The sequence below is a fragment of the Lasiosphaeria miniovina genome (genome assembly GCF_030549165.1).
Source record: "Lasiosphaeria miniovina strain SMH2392-1A chromosome Unknown B0T26scaffold_4, whole genome shotgun sequence".
NCBI classification, from domain to species: Eukaryota; Fungi; Ascomycota; class Sordariomycetes; order Sordariales; family Lasiosphaeriaceae; genus Lasiosphaeria; species Lasiosphaeria miniovina.
The window spans coordinates 4,011,205-4,030,681 of record NW_026848223.1 but is presented as its reverse complement, the minus strand read 5'-3'; the positions used below and the strand labels follow the sequence as shown (position 1 = coordinate 4,030,681).

General features: G+C 57.2%; 7 protein-coding genes across 7 annotated transcripts; 2 read left to right on the top strand and 5 right to left on the bottom strand.

Moving 5' to 3' along the window:
- Positions 1 to 133: 133 nt before the first annotated feature.
- On the top strand, positions 134 to 532 carry B0T26DRAFT_751932 (uncharacterized protein; the record flags this gene model as incomplete). The annotated part of the gene is made up of 1 exon (XM_060445452.1): positions 134 to 532. The coding sequence occupies one exon, from the start codon at positions 134 to 136 to the stop codon at positions 530 to 532; it is 399 nt and encodes a 132-aa protein (XP_060296737.1).
- A 110-nt stretch (positions 533 to 642) lies between these two features.
- On the bottom strand, positions 643 to 2,699 carry B0T26DRAFT_711411 (uncharacterized protein). Its single transcript, XM_060442035.1, has one exon. It carries the CDS (start codon positions 2,215 to 2,217, stop codon positions 940 to 942), a length of 1,278 nt encoding a protein of 425 aa, XP_060296736.1. The 5' UTR covers positions 2,218 to 2,699; the 3' UTR covers positions 643 to 939.
- An 877-nt stretch (positions 2,700 to 3,576) lies between these two features.
- B0T26DRAFT_802917 (uncharacterized protein) lies at positions 3,577 to 4,215 on the bottom strand (the record flags this gene model as incomplete). Its single annotated transcript, XM_060447071.1, has 1 exon — positions 3,577 to 4,215. The coding sequence occupies exon 1, from the start codon at positions 4,099 to 4,101 to the stop codon at positions 3,577 to 3,579; it is 525 nt and encodes a 174-aa protein (XP_060296735.1). The 5' UTR covers positions 4,102 to 4,215.
- Positions 4,216 to 5,590: 1,375 nt separating this feature from the next.
- B0T26DRAFT_595672 (uncharacterized protein) lies at positions 5,591 to 9,124 on the bottom strand (the record flags this gene model as incomplete). The annotated part of the gene is made up of 1 exon (XM_060435600.1): positions 5,591 to 9,124. A coding segment is annotated over one exon (3,534 nt), but the record flags the coding sequence as incomplete, so codon positions are not given.
- Positions 9,125 to 10,913: 1,789 nt separating this feature from the next.
- B0T26DRAFT_309289 (tRNA synthetases class I, catalytic domain-containing protein) lies at positions 10,914 to 13,497 on the bottom strand. The gene is made up of 6 exons (XM_060434301.1): positions 12,821 to 13,497; positions 12,571 to 12,761; positions 12,352 to 12,512; positions 12,191 to 12,303; positions 11,154 to 12,135; positions 10,914 to 11,092 (listed from the first exon to the last, which is right to left on the bottom strand). The coding sequence occupies exons 1-6, from the start codon at positions 13,246 to 13,248 to the stop codon at positions 11,012 to 11,014; spliced, it is 1,956 nt and encodes a 651-aa protein (XP_060296733.1). The 5' UTR covers positions 13,249 to 13,497; the 3' UTR covers positions 10,914 to 11,011.
- Positions 13,498 to 13,920: 423 nt separating this feature from the next.
- B0T26DRAFT_647868 (uncharacterized protein) lies at positions 13,921 to 14,862 on the top strand (the record flags this gene model as incomplete). The annotated part of the gene is made up of 3 exons (XM_060437946.1): positions 13,921 to 14,573; positions 14,664 to 14,694; positions 14,767 to 14,862. 3 exons carry the CDS (start codon positions 13,921 to 13,923, stop codon positions 14,860 to 14,862), a joined length of 780 nt encoding a protein of 259 aa, XP_060296732.1.
- Positions 14,863 to 16,483: 1,621 nt separating this feature from the next.
- B0T26DRAFT_309272 (uncharacterized protein) lies at positions 16,484 to 19,203 on the bottom strand. Its single transcript, XM_060434300.1, has 5 exons — positions 19,154 to 19,203; positions 18,549 to 19,070; positions 18,265 to 18,465; positions 18,124 to 18,176; positions 16,484 to 18,030 (listed from the first exon to the last, which is right to left on the bottom strand). The coding sequence occupies exons 2-5, from the start codon at positions 18,891 to 18,893 to the stop codon at positions 16,671 to 16,673; spliced, it is 1,959 nt and encodes a 652-aa protein (XP_060296731.1). The 5' UTR covers positions 18,894 to 19,070; positions 19,154 to 19,203; the 3' UTR covers positions 16,484 to 16,670.
- Positions 19,204 to 19,477: the final 274 nt, after the last annotated feature.

The window sequence follows — 19,477 nt, the reverse complement described above, 5'->3', positions numbered from 1 at the left end:
TCTATAAAGCCCCAAGAGCTGCCCATCAATGTCTCGCAACAAAAGCCGCTCGACCCTCGAGTCATTACTAGTAATATTTGCTGAATACACTACTCAACCAACACCAATATCCCAACAAAACAAAAAATCCTCAATGCAGCTCACCGTCCTTCTCACGGCTCTGTCTGTCTTCGCCATCGGCACCGCCAACGCCGCCGCCGTCGGCGAGCGGGTGCCGACGCTCGGCGGCTTCGCCACATCGGAGCAAGCCGGCTGCCCGATCGGCACGGGCCCCATCTGGGTCGTCGGCTTCGGCGACGGCTGCGGCGATTGCAAAAACTTCTACAACAGCACCGTCGTCTACACGACGGTCCACTCATACGGCTTCAACCCTTACTGCATCCTGACCCTCTTCCAGACCAAGACCTGCAGCGACCCCGGCGTCGTGTCGGGTCTGGGCTGCTGGGAGCCCGATGGCGGCATCGCCGCTTACAAGGTCTCGTGCCCTTATTGGCCCCCGAACTCGGGGGGGATACCGTATTGCAACCACTAGCAGGCTCGGCTCGGCTTTGACGGTTGGAGAAGCAAGTTGGGGAGGATGCGGTTTTGTTCCGAGGCGAGACATAGTCGGGCACTAGCTGGGTTATTTACATGTTATTGGAGGAATATGCAACAGGTTCATGTCACATAATTAGCGTCTGGTATTACAAAATTATTGGACTTGTTTGATGCGTCCAGCCCTCAGCAACTATTACCTCGGTAGTCACCCCCGACTCTTCGAGTCCCTCGAAATTCTCGGAACCTTTGATGGCAGGGTCTGTTATTGGTTTCGTAAATTCGTATCGAGACGGTTTGCTCTCTCGAGGCACGCCGGGTACTGCTTTAAGCCCGAGTTTAACCTCGCGTCTAAGTACCTCTACTCTAGTTCTAATCAGGGAATCCAGTCTAATTAAATGTAGTCTAAGCCCAGCCGATCTTGAAGAGTCTGTAAAAGGACTCATCCCCCCGCCCAACTCCGTTTCGCCGCTCAATCTTCTTTAATTCGAGTACGGTCAGTGAGCGACTGGCGGAGCTCCCACTCTCCGAGGGTGATCCCTTCCCAAACACCTGCTCCACCGTCTCAGTCACTTCGCAGAGATGCCCATTCTGCCGCACAGTCTGAAGTAGCCAGAAGATACCGTCTGCTGCCAGCAGCCGCGATGCACACCCGTGCAGCAGAGCCGTGTGCGTTTTGTCGTAGATGACGTCGGTCGCAAGCAGCACATCGGCCAGCCCGTCGCCCTTCAGGGGCCACGCAGGATCGAGCTCGGTCTGTGCCCAGTCAAGCGCACAGGTTTGGGCCACTATTGGAATCGAAATCTTTGAAGACGAGTTGGCTGCAATGTTGTCATGCAAATTCCTCAATACGGAGGGGCGGTAATCGGTTGCAACCACCGCCGGCTGGTCAAAACCTAGACGGGGGAGCAGCTGAGCGAGGACCAAGCTGACGAGCCCCGTGCCGGCGCCGAGCTCGACAATGCGTGGCGAGAGACCGCAGGATTCTGTCGCGAGCCCGAACTGCGACGGCGCGCCGCACATCATCTGGCAGAACAGAATCGAGGCGCCCCATGTTTGCAGGCCGACGTCGAGGTGGTCGTCCTTGGTGCCCGCGAGGCCATCGTTGAGCCGGACCGAGATGCTATCCTTATCGCCGCACACAAAGGAAAATTCTCGACAGAAGCCGCCGTCCTCTGCATCCTCCGCCTCCTGATCCTCCTCGTCCCTTCCCACAGGGTTCAGCAATGCCACGAGCAGGGCGGCTGCTTTCTCTACGGCCAGGTGGCGCACGTCGTCCAAGGCGAAAATGCACCGAGGCCCATCATCATCATTTCCATCGGCACTGGCAATGAACCGCTCCAGCCAGCGGATCGTGCACCTGCGCTTCATGTCATCGGCGCGAATCACGCGGAGATCCTCGTCGAGGGCAGCACTTGGACTCTCCTGACCCTCATCGTCGTCCTCGGACGCGTAGCCCGAGTTGTATCCCGAATCGGTCAGAGGGGAAGATTCGGCCTCCAGCTGGAACGGCCTGTGAGAAGTCTTGTACAAAGCCGAACTGTAGGAAGCCGCCGCCGCCGCGGGACAGTAGATGGCGATAAGGTTGTCCAGTGCGGACACTAATTCCAACTCGGAAACTTGGTGTAGATTGGGCAGGCTGGTGGTCATGGTTGGCCGTCGCCGGCCCACAGCCACTCCCATCCTCGCTGCGTCGTTGGGGGTGCTGAGGACTGATGAAACCAACGGAACAGAAAATTGCGGCGGGAAAAAAAAAAAAAAGGCTAAGCCTTTTTTGCCCCTTATCGGGGGCCCACTTTTCTGCTTATGTAGACCCCATTTGGCCTAAAAATGACTCCATCGTGATAACCCCTGATAAAGCAGATATCTGTCACGAACAACGAAGCGGTTAAATTGAGAGCCAAAGGTTGATATATTGAAGAAGCTGCCCATCTGGCCAAAGGATTCCATTTTCGTCCTCTTGGCCTGAGAACTCTGTGCAATAATTACATGATTGCAATATGAGCCCTACAGGAGTTGGAAATTTGAAATAGATGCATGCAAGCCTGGTGTTATTGTGGGCCCTACCGATAAACGATTTGCAGGTTGAAATAAATATCTCACAGAAATAAAATTGTTCGACAACCTTGTCACGCCTTGTCAATGCTCATCGGCCAGCACAAGGCTGACTTTGGTCTCATTCTAGCTGCTCGCCGAAACTCTCAACTCCTCGACCTACTCGGCAACCTCATCTCTTCGTAACTCGTTAGGGCCATCTTTGTGTGATCCGTCTTTGATCGAGGGTTGATATGAAAATGTGTGATGATTGCGATGATGATGGGTGCTGAAAGAACAGCTTGTGCCACTTCTTATAGCTGAAATCTTAGACCTTATCGAACTCATCTATTCGACAAAACGAAAAAAACCAAGTTCCAAATGCCGTGCCGATCCAAACTCGCTGGTGATGACTGGCTTGTCCTGCGTGCGCTGGTAACCAACCCACCCCCTTTCTCCCTCTAATTGTCGCAAGTCGTCGCAGCAGAGACATTTCTTCCGTACACTCACTCGTTCATGTTCTTGCCGCTAAGTACATTTACACTATGTTTAGATCTTCTCTCTTGGAAACGCGGCAAACATTCTATATGGTAATTAAATCCCATTTTCCAACACCCCGTTCTTCTGCTTAAAGTAGTACTAAACATGTAGGTAGTGGATCAGGCGCCGTCAAGGCAGACCTCGGCCAGCATATCAGCCTGGACTCGGAAGGATTCGCAGTCAACGGTCCAAAGGACCCTCGACATCAGCGTACCTACCTACTTAATGGGTATATTATTGCCGTCTAGCCCAATCTCATCTGCCCAACCTTGAACCGAATAGAATTCCAGCTGGAAAGTAAAAGTCCATTTCCCCACACTGAACAGCTCATCTTTCCCATCTTCCAATCACGCCACCTTGCAACCTTAATGGAGCAGCCAACAGATACAAGAAGCAAACCCAAACTCCCGACACCATGAACCCCCCACTGAACCCAGAAGCCACAGCATGCCCACAGCAACTACGCCTTCAATCCAGCCAGCCCTCCGCATCAGGCAACGCCGCCCCACGGGCGTCGCCGCGCATGTCGTAGATGAAGCCCAGCGCGACGTCAACCACGTCGACAACCAGGAGAACATATTTCTCGTAGTCGAGGGGCGTGACGGCGGCGGCAGCGCAGACGTTGCCAGCGCAGACGAAGCGCTTGAACTTGTTCATGGCTCTCACCCTGTCGGCAATGAGGCAGAGTAGCAGCTGGTCGGCCAGGTGGTCCATCTCGCGCGCCTGGGCGTCAGCCTCGGTGTCGGGCCCACTGACACCGGCTGCTTCGTGGTGGTGCTCTGCGAGCATGCGCCGGGCATCTCCGGTGCGGGTCGTGAGCAGCGCTACGAGGTTTTGCTCGCACTTCCAGCAGCTGGCTGGGTACTTCAAGGTCTTGTTGTGCACCGTGATTCCTGTGCAGGACTGCTCGGGGTCAAGTTGGCACTCGACGAGGGTCTGGTTTGTGGTGGCGGCCTTACAGCAGGAGTACTCGATTTTGATCAGGAGGCACATGATGTCGGGAGCTGCGTGTCGAGGCTAGAGCGGCGGCGAAGCTTTCCGGGTTGATGGTGTGTTTGTTTGTCCTTGGTTCTGGATATTGATTCGAGCGAACTTGCTTGTTGAGAGCAGGCTCCGTGCTGAGAGTGGCACGATGGCTTGGTCTTATAGTTTCTTTAATTAGATGCCGACTGTCCTCTTTGATGGAGTGTATAACCTTTGCGGCTTAAACTTTTCTTGCGTTTGGGTTGTAATGAACCACCTCTGTTTCTGGCGTTTAACTTCGGCGTTTCCAGCCATGAAAAACCTTGACGACCGAGTCCACTTAGCTATCGTTTGAACGGCTAACGGATAGAATCCGAGGAGAGTCCCGCATATAATATCGTCTTTCAACTCATATGTTATTAGAACTCGTCGACGGCGCTGTGGCTCGCTTGTTTGAGTCTACAGTCACGGCGTCCAGTTCCCTGAGGCACAAACAACTAAATGGGTGCCCAAGGTACCTAACTAGAACTAAGATGAAACTAGACGCTCCTAGGCAGTTCTAGACCTAGTAATCACTAAACGCCTCCATTCCACTTCACATGCTACGTCTAAGCAAACCAATTAGTCGCGTTTGCTTCTGGAGAGTGTCAGTTGTGGCAGCACAAGAGTGCCAATAAACGCCAACATCGCCTAATTAATCACATACCCTGCACAGAACGTCCCCGCAAAGGATGGCAATATATAATAGTTATTTCTCAGCTCGACACACTCTCAGCTCACTCAGCCGTTCGACTCTATCCGCACTACTTCACCAGCAATCACCCTTCGAGCCTCGACCAACCCAAGCCAGACGTTAATTGCCTGCGGGATTCGGTGCTTCTTCTCCGATCCACGGAAAAGGAAAAATTAACAAAAACAGAGTGTTTTTCCACAATGCAGCCTCCCAAAACCAGCCCAGCCAGACCCAGAACCTAAAATGCAAGTTGACCCAAAACATGTTCCATACCTATTTTCCCAAAAGAAAAAGAAGAAAAAAGCCAGGTATTTTCCTTTCTCGTCCAGTCCGGGGAAAAAAAAAGAGGATGGAGGGTAGGTGAATTGCGCGAGGGAGAGGGGGGGGGGAAAGCAATCAGGTATCACTCAAAAGTACGGACGGAGACAAACAGAAACTGGTAGACGTAGACGAGAGACAGAGGGCAAAGAAAGAAGGGAGGATGACATCCTCAGAGATATACATGTCACAACCCGGTCGTTGGGCGGGTGGGTGGATAGGTTCACAGTCTGCGGAAGACAAGACAAGACAGGATCAGGTCCTCCACCCCCAGTCGCGCACACGGCCGCGGTGGGCGTAGCCGACCCTGGCCTGCATGCCGAGGCCGACGTTCTCGCCGCCGCCCCAGCCGCCGGTGCGGATGGCGCTGAGGGCAAAGACCTGGTCCTTGGCGGCGTTGGCCCAGGCGGCGTCGTTGGCAGCAGAGCCCGTGGGGCCGCGGCGGCGGGAGCGCGGAGACCGGGCGTCCTCCCATGCGAGCTGGAAGCGCATGGTGACGTGGAGGCCGTCGCGGAAGAAGGCCAGCAGGTCGGCGGGCGGCAGCCACTCGGCGCCGCGGCCGAGCAACCCAAAAATGTTGCCGTCGGCGAGCAGCGCAGCCACGCTGGCGATGCTGCTGGGGTCGCGCGGCAGCACGTCGTTGGCCTTGGGCAGCGCGAGCCACGAGGCCGCACCGAACACGAGCGCCGCCGCCAGCAGCGCCTGCAGGATGCGCGTCGACACCATGTCCTGCACGACGCGCCGCTGCGCCCCGCTGTCGAGGCTCGTCACCGTCAGCAGCGCCTGGAACACGTGCGCTGTCGCGTTGCCCATGACGGCCCCGGCCGTGTCCTTGGGAAACACGAGTGCCTGGTCCGTCGTGTTTCTCGAGACCGTGGGCCGCCGGTTCCACGCGCTGACCACTTGGGCGCGGATGAGCTTGTGCTGCCATGTGATGGCATCGGCGACGGCTTGCAGAGTGGTGGCGTCGGCGCTGCCGAGGGCCGGCGCGGGGATGGCAAACTGCGACGACACGAGCGAGGCGAAGAAGGGGTCTAACAGGTGGCGGGGAGTCTGCTCCAGCGTGACCAGGTCGCTGTAGTTGAGATTTCCGTCGATGCCCACAAACACCGGTGTTATGGTCGCGTCGTCAGGCTCGGGCGGGTTGGTGCGGTCGATGTCGAGCCCGGCGCCGACGTAGCGCGTCACCACGTTGACCTGCTCCATGGTCTCGTTGCACGCGAGCGCCGACACAAACTTGACCAAGGCCTGGTTCGTGCCGGCGGCTGCGAGCTGGCCCCAGACCCAGGTCCAGTGCGCCACGGCGCCGTTTGCTGTCGCGATGGGCTTGTACGACCCTGCCCCAAAGAATGCGTTTGGGTCCAGGGACGCGTTGGTTGCGTTTCCGAAGCTATCGAGACGCCGCGCCGTGCTGATGACCGTTGCACTGTCCGCCGCCTCGCCCGCGAGGGTTATCCGCAGGGGGTTGACGATTCCGGCTGCGGTGGTGGTCGAGGTGGCAATGGCGGCCGTGATCTGGGACGGCGAGAACATCTTGCACGCCATGATGGGGCGCACCACTGGGACCGTGGCGGTTACAATGACGTCGTCAGGCAGGTCACCGTCGTCGTCCATGAGAGCGAGAGTGGGGAAGGTCATGTCTTCAAAGGTAAAGTCGGGGTACGATATGTTGCCGTTCAGCACGAGCGACGCTAGAATGGTGCCATTCTGGCATGTGGTGCAGAAACTGGCGTCGGGTATCCCGTTCGTTTGCGAGAAAAAGTCCTGGCTCAGCAGAGTATAGGGGGCGGTGACGGGCACCGTGGCCGCCGAGAACAGGGACGCGGTGAAGATGGCAAACAGGGAGGCCATGAACGCCGCCACACTCGCCCCTCCCACGGAAATGTTGCGCAACTTGAACGATCGGTATAATACGATCGGGGAAGCGCTGTCGGCAAGGTTCAAGCTGATGGACTGCTCAAACGAGGCGCCCCCCTGTCTGAGAGTCATATACGGGGCGAGCACCCGATGCGTGAGGTCGACGGCAACAAAGTACGCGGCCACAAGACCCAGAATCAGCGACGGGATGACGCTCCAAAGCAGGTAGAGGTATGCGTCATTGTTGTCGGCGTCGCCAAGGCCTCCGTTCTTTGCAGACGTCTGCAACATGAGGTCGAGGGCCACAATGAGCCCAACCGTTACGAACAAGGCAGTCAAACGCTGCACCGGATGCAGGAGAGCCGGGTAGGGAAACTTTTCTGTCGACTTGACGTAGGTTGGCGTTAGGTCCGACGAGCTGTGGCCTCCGAGGATCTTGAAGTAGCCGGATCCGTTGGAAGCAGCGTGCTCGTACGGCTCGACGCCGGTGGCGTACTTGGAGCCCGCCAACCTGTCCCGGACTGTCGCCATGTCCGCTCCTCCGACCCCTCGTAGTGCCTGAATCAGATCGCGGCTGTTGGCGAGCAGGACGGCCATGTCCATGACGGTGCCTGGATCTCGAGGCAGAAATCCACTTCTCGGCACAAGGAAGAGTGCGATAACGGTCAAAATGGCGCATACACCGAGCATAGAAACAATTATCTGCGTCACAAGAGAGCCGAGAATAAGCCTCTCGGTCGTGAGCGAGGCAGTGGCGGTAATTGCCGAGGTGTTGCTCTGCGCCAGCGACTTGGATGCCAGCAGCACGGCATATTGCTGGAAGTAGCTGCTCGCGAGCCCCGTGAGCGTCGTGGGGTCTAGGAGAGACGCGGGTGCAGCGGGAGACCCGGCCGTCCTAAACTGGAGATCCATGGCAAAGAACATGGCGGCATCGACGTTAACCACCCGAGGCTGGTAAAACCACGGCGTAGTGTCGGCATATTCGGCAGCCAGGTCCGTCTTGTACGAAGAGAAGAATGTTTCGGCAAGATCCCAGGGCTGCACGTTGCTCAGCACCCTGTCCTGCCGCGCAGCTGCCGGCGCAACACGGAGAACCGTGTCGTCGGTCTTGGTCACATCCACCCGGCCGAGCGCATACGTGGGCTTGCAGAGAAGGTGCATGGACTGGGGGATGCTACCGCTAATGGGACCTGTTGCTGTCGACGGGTCTGCCGGCAGTGACCGTGCATCGATGGTTTGCGTCCCGAACACGATGACGATGCGCTGGTCGCTCGCGCTGGCGGAACCCCCGCAGCTTCCCCGGCCAAACCGGGCGAAATACATTGTCTGGTTCCTGCCAGACCCTTGAGGGGCGACAAAGTTTTCACTCGAGATTGGCATTGCAACGGTGCATCCCGCAGCAGAAAAGGACGTGTTGAACTGCTGGGTGCCCTGGATGTTCTGGACGCCCGCGAGACTCAGCTGCGCGACATCGCAGTCGAGCCCTGCAGAGAAGCCGTCCACGGTAGCCTCTATTGTTGTCCCCAGGGGAACGTCGGAGGAGAAGCACTGGTAGGCGAAATTGGTCGAGGCGCCGTCAGGATAGGCAACGCCGTCTTCTTGTATGCCGACCATGGCGAAAAGCGCCAGAGGACCTGCGTCGGCCAAGACCGTCGCGTTGTTGACAAACGCCGTCTCCAGCGTGGCGGGTATGCTCTGGTTGGGCATGTCCACCAGGGTGAGCGTGATAAGGCCAGTCGAGATGATGACTAGCATCTTCAGAATCAGCGCTACGCCTGTGGTGCAAGCCACCACGTAATCTCGGTTTTTGAGGGCCTGGATCATGGCCCACGGCTGGTACATGGCGATATAGTCGAGCAGCAGTGTCCTCTCCACGTCGGCCGGGCCCTTGGAGAGACGGATCCACGGCGCGGCATGTTTGGTCTGGTACTCGGCGCGGCTCCAAAGCGCGACTATGACTGTCAGAAGAGTCGTCGGCGCAAATCTCCAAAGATAGCGGCTTGCTGGGTCTGCGGTTCCAAGGCCCGAGTTCTTGGCCGAGTGGTTGTACAGTGCCTCGATTGTCACGGCGAGCCCGGCAAAGACAACGGCGAAGCAGGCCAGGATCCTGCGCTGGAGGTAAAAGGGGCGCCACGGGAGAGCTACGTCGAGCAGCTCTGGCTTCTTCTCCATTCCCGACTCGAGCCCTTTCAGCTGGTCAAGCTTGTGCTGATGTGCGTCATGATCCCACTGGTCGGCGGGAAACCCATCGCCCCCCTTCTGCGAGGCCGAGTTGGATGGACTCAACGAGTCGGACGAGGTGCTCGACGCGCTGCTCTGGAGCGTCCCCCTGCGTGGTACGCTGAACGACACGATGGAGCCCGTATACGGCCGGTCGGGTCGGGTCCGCGGAGCTTGCGCGACGTCGCGATTCCGCCGGGTGTTCTTTCCGAGCTGTGCATACTCCTGGTATGACATGGTGAAATCAGCGGCCAGGCTGCTTGGCCAGCTTCGCCAGTCCAAGCCCCGCGCCGCCTCTTGGGGTGGTGGTTGTCGACCTTCTCGCTGCCCTTCACTAGGAAGCTAACATCGCGATTCGTGCTCGCCGAGATGCCGCTATAGGTCGAACGAGTGAAGAAGCAGCAACAAACAGCAACCTCTCGAGCCAGCTGGCGATAGTTGACTTGTCGGCAAAGAGGGCGGTTCAATCCTGATATGAGCGGCACAACTTGTCCCGGGAAATCTCCAGAAGATCTGGAAAGGATGAAAACAGGAGCAGCAACACAAAATTGCGGACAGGTCGACTTGACGGGACTAAGCGATGTTGGTTTCCTCAGGGGAAAAGGGTGACGGGAGGGAGAGTGGCCTATACGGGCCCCATGAATGATCGTCACGATTGTCACAGTAGGTGGAGAGAGAGGGCGACGGGATGGAGGAGCCATGCCCAGCTTGGAGAGAGCCCAGCTTGGCTACTACCGAGAAAGCAGACAAAGTGCAGCAACCCACGAGGCCGGAGGGTCCTGTAAGGCTGGAAAGGGCAAGAGGCAGAGACGAGCTTCGACTTGGCGGGGGCGCCACCCCGTTTCACTCACCCTGCCGCATTGGAGAAGCGTCTGTGGAGGGGCCGTACATCAATGTACGAGCTGGGACGGCGTCGAGGACGGGGCACATGGCAGACACAGACACCGGTGGCAGCGAGATGAGGTCCAGGGGGGGCGAGCATGCCTCTGCCGCCCAGCAATTGGCTGACGACATTTACCCTCGACCCACGGAGCGTCGATGTCTGGATCTTGTCTCATGTCCCAGCTTCGCGGAGGCCCGTGCCATTGAGATGCATGACACGGAGCATGGGAGACGGGACGAGACCCTACCACGAGAGACTGCATAGTCAATTGTGCGGGGAAATCTGGGCCACAAAGAAGTAAAACGAAAGCGAAGGGGAAGGAAGGTGTATAAACACCCTATAGTTATACATACCCTAAAGACTATGTGCCCAGGAGAGTCTCTTTTTCTCCTCTGCGCCCGCCGGTCGGTCAGCTTCTGCCAAGCTCGTTACATTTTTAGTATGAGGGGTTGTCGTCGTTGCACCGTTTCAGGGGCAGGGGTCACAGAAACTCGGGGTTTGGTCTGTGCGTCATCGCTCTCACCGAGTCGAGATCGCATGAATCTTGATCTATTCCGATGTTCCACTGAAGACTTTCCGGGGTGCTTGACGATCGTTTGTGGCCCGACTCCCTAGGTGGCTGATACACACCCAAAATATGTACTCGGCCCAAGAGCCATGGAGCCCTGTCCCTGCCTGACTTTGACCCCCCTGGCAGATCGTTCCCGGCCTCTGGGCCCATCGCCGGACGCATGTTGGCTGGGAATCCGAATCGCTCCACACAAACAAAAGAGAAGGCAATAAATATTTCATCTCTATTCCTCGGTCGTCCGTCTATTCGCGCTGTATCGATAATCTGCCATGCCTTGAAGGCCCTTAAAACACCAGCACAAGCTGTCGCATTTCAAAGTTCGTTTCTCATCATAGAGACCGTTCGAGCCGGTCGCCCTCTAGCTCTTTTCTTTGTCCTCCTTCAGCGATACTATCCGATTCAAGATGATCTTTTCATCTGTGCTATCCGAATCCAGTGCCTACATCGCTTATTAGCTGAAGTCCCATGCTGGCCCGTTGATGCGGGGTTGAGGGACTCACAAAGTAGGCTACCCGCATTGCCTGGAATCGTACAGTCTCGGGGCCGCTGCTTGAACTCTTGCCTTCGCCAGCTGCCTCAGGCCAAGGGGCGCGTCGTTTGACCTCGTTAAATCCGGACTCAATCATTGCATCGGGATAAACAACCTCGCTGTCGGGGTTGATGTCGTTCAAATACCCACCTTCGGCCGATGCCGGGTTCTCCGAAAAGAATAGCGAGTTATAGATGCGGACCTCGCACTTTCGCGAGCCAGAACCCTCGGCAGCAACCCATTGGATGTACGTCTTGGGCTTCTTGATCTCGCGATCAAAGACAGCGCGGATCTCAGTGACCTTGCCCGTGGCTTCGTCTTTTGTGAAGCTGGTGGCCTTGATGGGGAAGGGGGCTTGGAGAAGGCCAACTGTCTTGCCTGGTGCTAGGCGGAAGTAGTCCTTGCTATCAGCCTCCCGGAAATCGGATCGATCGATATAAACCGTCTTAGTAAACTTGATCGTGTGATCCCCCATGGCTGACTGGGCCTTGGGAGAAAATGGCACGGTAAGCTCCGTGCCATCTAAATCGTCCGCGTCCTCAATGACCACAGGCACCGGGTCGAGGACTAGCATTAGCCTCGGCACAGTGCGTTCAAGATAACGCCGGACTGTCTGCTCAAAGCGTGCGATCTGAATAATGCTGTTTGTGGTCGTGACACCGAGCTCATTGACAAATTCAAGGATCGCGCCTGGCGGGACACCCCTTCGACGGACTGCGATGAGCGTGTAGAGGCGGGGGTCATCCCAACCTCGCACAAACTTTTTCTCGACCAACTCTCTCAGCTTGCGTTTGGAGAGGACGGCCCCAGATAAGCTGAGGCGTCCGTATTCTCGCTGCATTGGCTCATAAACCCCGAGTTCCTTGTTCAGCCATTCGTAGGAAACCCTGCTGAGGTAGAACTCGGTGGTGCACAGCGAGTGAGTGATGTTTTCGAAGCTGTCGCAGAGACAGCTGTGTTGCTGGTCAGTAAGGGGAAAGTTGCGGAGGCTAGTGGCTAGTAACTCACTGTGTGAAATCGTATGTGGGATATATTTTCCACTCCGCCCCGGTTCTGTGGTGAGGCTTGTCTAGAACACGGTATGCAGCAAGATCCCACATCTGAGGGTTGCCGTCGGTGATCTAGGGACGTCAGGAAGCTTCAGAGGCTAGCGTTTCTGGGGAGCTCACATCTTGCTTCATGCGCAAGAAAGCCTCTCTGGGCTTGTACTTGCCGTCACGCATGTCGCGAAACTTCCGCATGTTCTCTTCGACGGACTGGTCTGCGTCAGCGCACCGATATCGGGGGCTCGACCCCTTTTCACCGCCGCGTTGACGTTTTATCTCGTCATCTGCATCGTACAAAGTCAGAAATCTACCGTCGGGCATCAATTGCCTCGGAAAACATACCGTCGCAATGACAGACATAGGCTTTGCCGAGCGAGATCAGTTTCTCCGCCATCTCATACAACTTTCCAAAGTTGTCACTCGAATATGTGATCTTGTAAGGCTCAAACCCAAGCCACCGTACCATGTCGGCAATAGCTGTGAAGTAGACGTCTTCCTCGGCCTCGGGATTCGTGTCATCGTATCGCAGGTAGCTATGCATCAAGGGTCAGACCATGCTGGAAATGTGGTAAACAAAAACGGACAGACTCACCATTTGCCTCCGTGATACCTGGCGAAGCCAAAGTTCACTGCAATGGCTTTGGAGTGGCCAATGTGCAGAAAGCCGTTGGGCTCAGGCGGGAACCTTGTCAAAACGGGCTTGACGGGGCGCTCAAGGTAGACATCGTTCAGGAAGCCCTGCTTGAACATGGCTTCCGGCTCCATTGGCACGTCTTCGGGCTTGTCTTTGGATTTCTTTGCCGTGGCCGCAGCTTGGGCATCGAGGGCGGAAGGGGTGCTCTTTGACTCCTTGCTCTTTTCTTTAGTCGCCTTCTTTGCTCGCTTGGCCAAGCGCTTCTTCAGCTCGCCCTTGGAGACCATCTCTCCAGTCTCCTCGTCGAGCATGAGCTTGGGCACATTGTCGCCCGGAGCCTCTCCAAGCTGGAGCTTGGAGGTGGCATCAGTTACGGCGTCCGCCATGGTTGGCTGCTAGGGCAATTTCGATATGGCCTGGACTTGAGGTGAAAGTTTGAAGCAAGAGGTCGCACCGCTGTCGAGGTTCGTGAACTCGATGCTATTTGCAGACAGAGAATTAGTGTAGGTTGAGTCAATCGGTGAGGGTTGGCAGGGCCGATGGGTTGGCAGGGCCGATGGGTTGGCAGGGCCGATGGGTTGTGTCGGGTGAGTCAGTCTAGACAATTAACGGCAGAATTAATTGTCAGAGCTAGCTTGGAGGGGCAGAGGGGCAGAGGGGCAGAGACCGGATCGGGTTTCAGGCTTCGAGATAAGATAAAGGCGTAAATGTGGGGCCAATGGGACTGTGTGGAGGTGACCTTCGATCCAATCACAACCCTAACCCCAGCACTTTGCCACTACCCCGCCATTGATCAGGACGTCGAGCGCCCTAACACCCCGCTTTCGTCATCGCTCAGGCGCATCAGCGGGCAACAGCTCGGTCGCGGGACTGCGTGCCGCCAGTTAACCGAGTTAGCCAGAAAATTAAACTACCTCCTACCTGGGGACCTATACCTACCGTAGCTCTGCTCTCCTCGATTTTCCACATCGCGCAATCAACTACACAATTCCACGCTCACGGCACCACTACACGCCAGTCACAGTACGCTGTACATGCCCTTGCGCCCGTTGGTCAAGATGACAGTCATCAACGCGAGCGACATCCCGACCCTGTCGCTGCTGTACAAGCTGCACAAGCTGGTAGCGGCGCCGGCAGGCACGAAGCCACGCCCGACCCTGGCCGGGCCCAAGACGATCCCAGCGCCGTCCAAGGCGCTCAATGACCGCGTAGGCGTCGTGCTCAGCGACATCACCACGCTAGGGGTCGACGCCATCGTCAACGCGGCGAAACGGTCGCTGCTGGGCGGCGGAGGCGTCGACGGGGCGATCCACCGGGCGGCGGGCGCGGGCTTGGTGCGCGAGTGCGAGCGGCTGGGCGGGTGCGAGACGGGCGCGGCCAAGATCACGGGCGCGTACCGGCTGCCGTGCCGCCGCGTGATCCACGCCGTCGGCCCCGTGTACGACCCCGGCGAGCACGAGGCCAGCGAGACGGCCCTGGCCAGCTGCTACACGCGCAGCCTCGAGCTGGCCGCCGAGAACGGCTGCCGCTCCGTCGCCTTCAGCGCCCTCAGCACCGGCGTCTACGGCTACCCCAGCCGCTGGGCCGCCCCGGCCGCCCTGAGCGCCGTCCGCAAGTTCCTCGTCGACCACCCCGCCCGCGCCGGCATTGACAAGGTCATCTTTGTCACGTTTGAGAAGAAGGATGTCGATGCGTACAACGAGAGCGTGCCGTAAGTCTGCGTCCAGTACTCCCTCGCATCTTGGGGTCTCCCGAGAACAACGTCCGTTAACCAAGGCGTCTGCTCTCTCTCACTTTGCAGGATATTCTTCCCTCCGGTTCCCGACGAGGAAGTGACGACTGCGGCCGAGCATCCAACAACAGGCGAGGCCAACGACAACCAGGAGACAGAGGCTGAACTCGAGGCCGAGGCTGAAGCCGTCGCCAACGAGCTGCCCGACCCGCCGACGGGCGACCCGGTCAATCCGGAGAATGACGGGAAGAGGCAGAAGCACGATTAAGGGGCGGCGGGAAAACACGGAAAAGGAAACTAGGCTAGGGTGGGAATTCAGTCTTTGGCACACTTGGGGCTTTGTTTATCTTGATTTCGTTGTGTTATCAAGGCTGGTGTTTAGGGACCTTGCAAGCAAACGTGGTACGTCTTACATAGGGTCCCGGAAGATTGCAGGGGGACGAGGAGTGACGGGAGGAGGGAGATTCTTTGCCGGCCAGATGCAATGCAATATTTTCTCCAGGTCTCCCTCCACAGCCACCAAAGGATTCGATATGGGCTGACGGGTACGGATAGCAGAGGGAAGCACCTGGAATTCAGTCTTTGCGAGTTACTGTCGCAGGCTGTGGTGTAAGGGGCATAGAGAGAAACGAACTAATATTTTATAACTCCCGATATCACTGTTTGGGGGGTTTTGGTTTGTTTATTTCCTAGTGGGTTCCCCTCCTTTCCTTTTCCTTCACTCCCCTGTTCCTTCCCTTTCTTTTACCTTCGGACAAATTGGAAAAAACAAAGAGAAATACGTACTTAGAGACCAAGCACTCACACAGCCTATCAATGACCAACCCCCCGCGTTATCATACTCCTCCCGCACCTCTCCGTTTCTCCTCAGCCTGACTGATATAGCAGAAGGACCTAGCGGCCTTGCTGTCCCGCTCTGGTTCTGGGGATCAGCTCGATCCGCCTCACCTTGGCCCGCCGTCTATCCTTGGCGGCCCCTGGGCCTGCGCCTGACGGCTCGCCGTCCGAGGACTCGGGATCCCTCCTCCTCTTAGCGCCCTTCTTCTCTGGTTTCGGATCTTCGCTCGCTTCCATATCCATATCCATCAGGTCCGCGGCCAGGCTCCCTAGCGAGAAGTTCCTCGGGCGAGGAGGAGCTGTCGGCGTGTTGCGCGGCGGCCCTGTCGGGCTCACCGCTATCTCAGTCGGGCTCACCGCCACCCCAGTCTCCGCTTCCTGGCCCGTGGGCTCTTTCAGCCTTCGTCACTTGTTGCCAGCCAGGCGTTGATCTCCGGCTCCCTGGACGTCTGTTGTTGTTGTTGTTGTTGTTGTTGTTGTTGTGGCGGGTGGTTCGTCGGCTGAGGATCTGGAAGCCCTCCTCCGCTTACCCCCAGTCTGTGGTGTTTTGCCCGCTTTCCGCTCCTCCTCCAAGATCTCAGCCTCTAACTGGGCAAGACCGCCTGGCATATTCGGTCAGCGTGGGGCTGTTGTCGGCATGTGTCCCGGTGGCCCTACCGCCGTGCTCCGCGGGACTCCTGTTGGCTTGTTTGCCGGAGCCCCTGCTTTTGTGCTTCCTGCGGCTCCTATCGGTTTGCTTGCCGGGGCTCGTGGTGGTTTGTTTACCGGGGCTCTCGCCGGCTTGCCTGTCGGGGCTCCCGCCGGTTTGCTTGCCGGCACCGTTGCCGTCGTTTTCGCCGGTGCTATTGCTCGTGTGCTTCCTTAGGCTGCTGTTGGCTTCCCCCCCCCGGTTCTCACTCCTTGGCTCTTCTTGAGACTCTGCTGGAGCTGCCGTTGATCACGGAGTCTATCCTTGGCAACCTGGTCCGGGTTCATCAAGGACTGCTTGTACGCCGTGGCGCCGAAGAATTTCTGAATCATATCATCGGTGACGCCCTTGTCCTACAGTTCCTTTTCCACCTTTGACTCGACATGTCGCGAGTACGAGGGAGCCCTCGCGCCCCACTTGTCTAGCTCATCGTACCACTTTTGCGATGCTGCTACGCTGTTGACCGATGGGGCCTTGGAGCCAGGCAACCCGCTCCAGAAAGGGCCGCTTCCATACGGATATGTGGTAAGGTTTGCTGCCCTCAGCCGTGGTCAGAACCAAATATGCTTGTTTTTGTGCCGAGTTTGGCCCGCGTCACCATCAGGCAAGGGGGGTTTGACGGGTGGGTACTTACATCTACCTTCTGGTCCTATTAGGGGGATGGCAGGCGGGACGGACTCAAAGACTTTGGCAGTAGCATCCCATCTTGACGGTGTTTTCCCGAAGCTCCGGTTCGCCACCATGCTCTTGATCTTGGCCTTAATGTTGGCGACCTCTTCACTGGCGGAGGCGGGCGGGTCCGGCGGCCTGGAGAAGCCTGTGACGTCGAAGAACTTTTCGATGAGACCGCGGACGACGGGCGGCGCAAGGAGAATCTCCTTGGCCGCCATCTTCTCCAAGATCTCGACACGCTTGAGCCATTGGCTGTGGCCAACTGTCTCTAGGGACTGGTGGCCCTGGTCGAAGACTTGGCCCGTATCTGTCAGGTAGCGGGTACCCGGCTTGAGGAACTTGCTAGTGTCCCGGCAGAGCGTCCCGGTCCTGGCTAGCTCACTTGCAGCGACGCGCAGCTTGACGGCGAGGGGCTTGAGATCAATGGGCCCGCGCAATCTTTCTACGCAGCCGAGGATGGCGTTGATATGTTTAACGACGTAGTCGATCGTTTCCTCAAGGTCGTCGTGGAGAACCTGGTATAGTTGGAGCCCACCCAGTTTGTAGAGGTCTTGGCGCAGGCCAACACTTGCGGTTAGGAATTCTCGCACATGGATCTGGGCTTGCTGGATCTCTTCGACGAGGAAGTTGTGGATATCCGTGATGGTGCCGATGGCAGAGTCCACAGCCTTTTTCATGTCGGCGGAGGCGGTGGTCTTGACGGCGCGTGTCGAGTTTAGAGCTACCAGCTTCAGGCACGCCCGGGATCCCAGAATCGACTGCGTGTTGAAGACTGCGAGAAGCTTGTTCAGCTGGGCGGAGCGAAGGGGCCAGACATTGCTGAGGTATCTCCATTTCCGCATTGCAGTGGCGGGCTGCAGTCGGTCCAGTATCATCTGCGTCAGGTACATATGAACGATGGGGTAGCCAGCCTGTTCCAGGCGGCTTAATGCAGCCATCATCAACCGACCGTCTTGGTGGCCAAACGCGCGGTACACGTCAGCCGACGCAGGCCTCTGCCTTCGAGTGAGAACAGAGATTTGCCCCCCGTCGTAGAGATTGAGTGCCCGGTGGCCATATTTTGGCCATGCCTCCGACCATAACTCTTCCTTGAAGAATCGTATCGGCTTTTCGAGGGGCACAAACGACATGTATGTCTCGATAGGCAGTGGAGGGTGAGCAATATCTGCTCGCTTTTGCCTTGACTCTGACGCTGGCCTGGACCCGGCCAGCTCTCCAAACAGACGTCGACGGCCATAGCTTGAAATAGAGGTAATTTACTAGTTAGTAGTTGCTAGTTAGTCGGCTAGGTGATTTTTAAAAAGACGAAGACCGCCAAAGGGGTAAACAAACCAAGGCCTAGCACAATTATCACTATTCTCCGGCAGTGCCCCTCCGCCCCACAGCTTTCCGTGCAAGGGGAAGTCAGTCGTAGAACTAGCAGGCCCGAGAAACTAGAACTGTGAGTTATAGTAAGACTAGGACCGAACCTACTTGCTTCTCGAATGCCCACCCCAGCTCCGCAACGGGTTCGTCATCCCAGTATGGCTCTTGCCAGCCCATGTGTCCCGTTTTAAACAGCTGTTTGAGCGCTCGCCGCGCAGCGTCATTCAAGCCCTGGAGTTGTCTGGGGAGGTCGGCTGGGGGGGCATCGGCATGTCTGCACAGCAAGCCACCGGCGAAATGCGCAGCGTGCTAAACTCACTCGCAAATGAACATCAAGCTATCGGGTGTATATATAAGGTGGCTAGCCAGCCTTGGCTTAGGTCCTGACTTACCGCCAGCTCGTGCAGAATAGTAGACGCTAGCATGAGGCAGCAGGCTACTTTCTCGGCCTGGTTGAAGACGGGCACGAGCAGAGGCCACAAGGCCTCGGCCGCGATCTGAATCCTAATGTACGCCTTTGTGGCATCACTTGGCAGCCGCGTACTTGCTTGGCCATAAATATGCTTAAAATTGTATTCGGGCATGTCGTCGCTCATCCTGTGGCCGCTGCGAATACAGATGCTGAGCCGGTCATTGAGGAATCCGTTCACGGACGCGACAGAATCATATCCCCCATTCTTGGCCTCCGTCGCGTCTGGGCCCAGTGTGGCAGCGTCAAAGTCTGTCTTTAGCTGCATTGGGGGTCTATCCGCCTGTTGTTTGGCAGGGGGGTCGCGGCCGTCACTGCCTGTCGTTGTAATGGGGCGCCGGCTGTAAATATCGAGAACAGCTCGCCAGAACGGATGGCCACCTCGGAGGACGCGCGAGACGAGCTAGAGTGCGGGCTGCATGGCCATGCATACGACTTCGTTGCTCTAACCATCAATCACTTCCTCTTTAGTGTCTGTCGCGTCCCGGCCCAGTCAGTGAAAAAAAAGGGGGGGGAGGTGCTGCTTACCGCCGAAAGCTCTCCCGTCGCGCCAAATAGGTCGAACCAGTACATTGGCAATATGTCACCACTCCATTCTCCGCGATCCTCTAACCATTTGACCCATCGATGTCGCTCTAAAAGCGGGTGCAGGGGCCCAGTCAAGTCCGAATCGAGAGACATGTCACTGGCTCTGATGTGGTTGGCCATGACTACGAGCCCAGATCGCTCTCTCTGTTCCATGTCGTCAGCCATCTGTATGTACAAGTACTCGGCCAGTTGGTACCCGTGTTGGCAGTCGGGCCTACCTCGTCGGTTGTGAACTCGGGATAGAAAATTCTCTGATAATCTGCG